The following is a 6,115-nucleotide window of genomic DNA, read 5'->3' on the forward strand; positions in this document are numbered from 1 at the left end:
TTTAGCTGGGCGGGCGGATGTGGGGCGGGCGGATGCGGGGTGGGTAATGTCTCAAACCCATTACCCACCCACCACCCACGACGGGTACAACTTTATAAATCCACACCCGCCCACTACCCGCTAAAATTATACCCATCCCCACTCCAATTGGAGCGGATGCGGTGCGGAATCCACGAAACTGTACCCGTTTGCCATCCCTAGTCGTGCAGCTAACATATTTCGTAATCTTGTGTGTTGACTGCTATACATCTATTTTGTATATATATATAACAACTCAAATTTTTTTATAAATTCTAAATTTAATCTAATTTTAACTAGAATTAAGGAGAAGGAGGAACTCTAAGAGAATAAAAAAGAATGATTCTAGTGAGTCTAAAACATATAACCTAAAAAAATAAAAGAACAAAAACAAGTTTTTTCAGTCTAATTTAGATGCTTTCAAACATATATTGGTCATTGATCTCTTAGTAAAACGTTGACTTGGCAACAGGTGCATTTGCCAATTAGGAGGGTTAACATTGTTCTGGAAATTCCGCAGAGATTTCGGGTAAGAGAAAAGACTTATTTGGCACTATCATATTAAAAATATAATAACAAAATTAACCTCAACATTTATATAAATTATCATTTTCATCTTTTCTTTTAGATATTTTTAATTTAAATATATTAAATTTTAATTAAAATAATATTCATTAGATGAAAGCCGTTAATCAACTTAAAATCAACGCATGCTATTAATTTCTATCTTTACATATATTTAATTAATAATATAATATATAAAATGTCATTTAAAATAATAATATGACATAAATTACATCAACTAAAGTGATTATGTAGTATATATTATATTATCAGTTAAATATGTGTAAAATTTAAATTATCACATTAAAGTGATTGTATAACATATATCATATTATCAATTAAATATGTATAAAATTTAAATTATCGCATCAATAACGCGGGTAAACTATTTAATTTTGTCTAACAAAATTATGACATTAACAACGGGGTTAACCATTTAATTCTGTCTGCGTTTGGAAATGTTATTGAAGACTGCAAATTTCTGGTAAGACAAAGAAATTATGTCTCTTCTAATGGGGATTGCTGTTGCTTTGGCTCATGAATTTTGAACTTTACTGGTTCAACTTAATGAAATTGTTACATTTCTTTTTGAAAAAGTAAAAACAATTGAATTCAGATCAATCAATTTGAAGTTTAAACCATCCAATTGGTTTTACTAACTTGATTGAATTTTATCACCCGATATCCTAATTTAAGAAATTTAACAATAAAAAAAACAAATTTAGAAAAAAAAATCATTTCCTTTTCTCCTCACACGATAATCAAACGCTGTGGAATAAAACCCCATATGCAGTTATAAGATTTATCTCTGCAGCTCCATCATTCTTGAAAAGTCCTCGAAGCAGACGAACCCATATGCATTCTCATCGACTCTCGCTATCATGCGCTGGCAATCCTCTAAAGTGCACCGCTTATCCCCTATTTTGTCCCTGTAAAACGCCATCAGTTCCTCTGCCGTGATCCTCCCGTCGTGATCCGTATCAAATATATCAAAAGTCTCTCTCCGTTCCCGTTCCCCAGCCGGTTCGCCGCAAGCCAGTCCCATCAAAGTTTCCAGGCTGATGTAACCGTCGCCTTCGCCGTCCACCTCGCTCAGCATAAAGGAAACCTCTTCCCTGCTCGGAGGCTGCCTCGCGACCTTGCTGAGCAAAGCCTCAAGCTCGCTCCTCTTTATAACCCCGTCGTTATCTTTGTGTATCATCTTGAACGCCTGGCAAAGTTCTTGATAAAACTTAGCGGAAAAATCCGACCGGTCACCTGATATTTGGGGCAAGACACTGGTTGGCGTTGCGAATCCAGCAGTGGCCGTCGAAGGGTACTGCCGTCCTTGGTGGGTTGAAAAGATGGATTCCGAAGAGGAAGAAGACAACGTACCTGAACCGGAACTAGACGACGAAGGGTCGAACTTGGAGATGACGGATCGGTCTTTTTTATTAGACCGAAACAGACGTTTAGGGCTCAGCTTGTCGATGAGATTCATGTTTGTTTTCAAGATGAAACAAAAGGGAGAGACGAAGAAAGAAATTGAGGCAAAAGAGCTGACAAGGTGGGGTGATTAAATGGTTTTGGAAGTGTAAGTTCTATTCCAGCTTCCAGGAAGCTTCCTCCCATGATAAATTTTATAAGCATTTATATTTTTTGTCCCCGGCTATCACTTATGTTTTGTTTTCATCACTAAATTATTTTTTCTTTAAAATTTTACTTAATATTTAGTTATGTTTTATTTTGGCCACCCTCCTTTAAAAAATCTAAGGTTTAATGCAAAAATAAGCGTCTAAACTATGCCCTAAGTTAATTTTAGGTGCTTAAATAATTTTTTATTAAGAATAAATGTCTAACATTTTCTCTTTAGACTTTTAGGTGCCAAAAACCTTTTATACGTTATACTTTTAGGTTCAGACGTAGTAACGATTGTTAAAAATTTGTTAAATGACACGTCTTATGTTTATAATTTGATTTAATGCAAAAAATAAGTGTTCAAATTATACCCCAAATTAATTTTAGGTGCCTAAAGAATTCTTCGCTAAAAATAAATGTATGATATTTATATATATTATACTTTTAAGTACCTAGATTATAATAATCGTTAATTTTGACAATTATGTAACATGCGTCACGTTTATATATATAATTATAAAAAGGTTAAAATATTACTTAAAAAACATTTTTAAAGAAAAATTCCCCTGGTCTTTGCATCCCCTCATTTGCGCAAAAATTCCCCTCATTCCTAGTTACATTTTGAACCCCTCTATCTTTCACATGCATTCCTAAAGTTAACTGGGAATGATAAATTTGAGATTAAGATTAAATTTGCGTATTAGGTTTTGGGATTTAAGTTTGGATTTATGGATTTAAAGGGATTGTGACAACAACAAGAAGAATGATTAGTAGTAGAGGTTCTACGATAGGTGAGTGGCCATTTTACGATGATGAAGGCGGTTGATGATGACAAACAACAACGTAATGAGACTGAAATGGGATATTTTTGAGTTGTAGGATTTTTTTTGTAATTTTATAAAATTTTGTTTTCTTCAATTAATAATATTATTAATTTAAAAAAAATCAAAAAATATAAACATGACACGTGTCACTTAACGGTTTTTTTTAATGATCATTATTGTGTATGCACCTAAAAGTTTAACATCATAAATGTTAGGACCTTATTTTTAACAAAAAATTCTTTGTGCACCTAAAGTTAACTTAGAGTATAGTTTGTGCATTTTTTTAATTAAACCAAATTATAAATATAACATATGTCATTTAACGATTCTTTTAATGATCGTTATTACGTAGGTACTTACAAGTATAACAGAGAAAACATTTGACTCCTAAAAGTGTAATGTCAGAAATGTTAGATACCTATTTTTAATGAAATGTTCTTTAGGAACCTAAAGTTAACTTAGGGTATAATTTGGGCACTTATTTCTACATTGAGCCAACAATTAATAGAAAGTTGATGTGTCACCATAAAATAATGTCACATTATCATTGAAAAATAAAAAATGTCACATCAGTAGTTCATTTAATTTTTTAATGATAGGTGACCAAAATGAAACTTAAGCGTAACGTTAGGTATGATGTAAAAAAATAATTTGGTGACCAAAATGGAATAAAAGTGATAATTAGAGTACTAATGTAATACACTAATTCGATACGATACAAAGTCGACCAATCAGAATGTCACACGGGACCACCAGAGAGGCTAACCCAAATTATTTTCTTTAAATACTTGTGAAATCATACAATAAGAAAAAACCCATTCAACTAAAGGAAATCAATATAATTTCAAACAAGGTTTACATCGGGAGCTCCCAAAATAAGTATCTCAAAATAATAAATACAATCATTGTTGAAAATATTTTGATATTTCGATATAACAAATTAAGTTAAATGAATTTTAAGATTTTCCAAATGATTTTCTAAGTATATTCGATAGAATTATTCGAATATCAAAATATTACTCCAAATCTTTCAAAGATCATTTTTAAGCCTTACTCAAAGTGTAAAATTAAGTTTTAATCTTAAAACAATTTCAAAATAATTTTACAAAGTATTTCGAACCATTTCAAAGCCAAAATTTCCAGATTGCTCAGAGGGAACCGATTCCCCCTGAATGGTTTGGCTCCGAGAATTCCAGTATGCTCAGAGGGAACCGATTCCTCCCCAGGGGGTACCGATTCCCCCTTATATAACGGTCGAAATATTTGAATTTTACACTTAGGGAACCGATTCCCCATAGGGGGTACCGATTCCCCCCATGCTCCAAGATGTTTTATTAATTGTTTTCACACTAAAACGGCTATATGATCTTCACTAATCATCCCCAACGTTCAGAAGTGATTCAAGGTGTATTTAAACAAGTTCTGAAGCCCTTGATCAACATGAAATAATAGAGAAACAAGAGAGAAAGCATCAAACACCAAGTTTGTGCAAATCAAGCCAATTTTCCTTTCAACATTTTTTGCTTTCAAAGAACACCATTTGTGCTCATTTGTAATTATTTGTGTGTGTTCTTTTCTTGTTCTAGAATTGTGCAAACATCTTACCTTGTGAGGTTTTCCTTGTAAGTTTGCAAATTTGTAATCTTCTCTTTGGGAAAGAGTGTTCTCAAGAATTGGGGTATATTCTTGAGGGTGTTGTAAGGTTATCTCTTTGGCCTTAAAAGAAAGAACAAATTAGTGAATTTGTTAGAAAATCCTTAGTGTGGATAGCTAAGGTAGTAGACGTAGACTTTGATTGAGAAAGTCGAACCACTTTAAATCGCTGTGCAATTACTTTCAATTTTCTGTAAAAGCTTCCACCAAAATTTTAATTGCCAATTCACCCCCCTCTTGGCCAATTCCGTCAATCGATTAACTCAACAATTGGCATCAGAGCCTAACTCATTTGAAGGTTTAATCGCCTCTTAGGTTGATTCGGGAAGAGTTATATCGATAATCAAAGTCATCAATGGCCTCCGCTTCAAACTTCGACTTCAGTCTCGACTCGATGCCCGTCAATAAGCCTCATTTCTTCAATGGAGCTAACTATTCCTATTGGAAGAATAGAATGATGTACTTCATTCAAGCAAGTGACATGGGAGCATGGAATGCTGTAGAATAAGGATACATCAAACCTCTCACTCATCCAAGTTTGTGGAGTGAAAGAGAGACAAGAATGTTCCAGCTCAACTCCAAAGCCATCCATATCATTTTTTGTGCTCTTGGACCAGATGAATACGGAAGAGTTTCATCATGTACAACCGCCAAAGAAATATGGGACAAACTTCAAGTCACTCATGAAGGTATCGATGAGGTAAAGAAATCTAAAATTAGTATTCTAACGCATAGCTATGAAAATTTCAGGATGAAACCAAATGAAGATATCAAAGCTATGACGGATAGATTTTCAACGATTGTCAATGGTCTCAAATCATATGGAGAGATCATTTCAAATGAAAAGCTTGTGAGGAAGTTAGTCTACTCCCTCCCAAAATCGTGGCAATCAAAGAAGACGGCAATCATCGAGTCTAAGGACTTAACGTCCTTAACTCTTGAAGAGCTAATTGGGTCACTCCTCACTCATGAAATGATGCTCGAATATGAGGTGGACCTCGACAAGATTGACGAGACACCAGAAGAGAATGAGAAGAAGAAAAACATTGGAGTTGCTCTCAAATCCACAAAAGATGAGAGTGATTCGAATAACGATGACGATGACGAGGAAATGACATTGTTTGCCAAACGGTTCAGAAAAATGATGAGACCTTATCGAGGAAGAAAATTCAAACGAAATGAAGGCCTCAAAAATGAACCAAAAGAGAAGGACCCAATCATTTGCTACGAATACAAAAAGCCAGGGCATGTCAAATATGATTGCCCACAATTGAAGAAAAAGGGTCAATCAAAGAATAAGCACAAGGTTCATGTGTCTACATGGAGCGATGAAGAAAGTTCCGATGAAGAGGAACAAGAAGTAGCTAACTTGTGCTTGATGGCATTTGGGGAAGATTCTAAGGTAACCTCTAACTCATCCGATTTTGATGATTTATCCT

At 34.2% G+C, this 6,115-nt stretch overlaps 1 protein-coding gene across 1 annotated transcript; it reads right to left on the bottom strand.

The window, feature by feature from the left end:
* Positions 1 to 1,263: 1,263 nt before the first annotated feature.
* Positions 1,264 to 2,132, bottom strand: LOC120130225 (probable calcium-binding protein CML35). The gene has a single exon (XM_039147508.1). The coding sequence runs from the start codon at positions 2,060 to 2,062 to the stop codon at positions 1,385 to 1,387; it is 678 nt and encodes a 225-aa protein (XP_039003439.1). The 5' UTR covers positions 2,063 to 2,132; the 3' UTR covers positions 1,264 to 1,384.
* Between the last annotated feature and the right edge of the window lie 3,983 nt (positions 2,133 to 6,115).

This window comes from Hibiscus syriacus, unplaced genomic scaffold (genome assembly GCF_006381635.1).
Source record: "Hibiscus syriacus cultivar Baekdansim isolate YM2019G1 unplaced genomic scaffold, ASM638163v2 tig00110528_pilon, whole genome shotgun sequence".
Lineage (NCBI taxonomy): Eukaryota > Viridiplantae > Streptophyta > Magnoliopsida > Malvales > Malvaceae > Hibiscus > Hibiscus syriacus.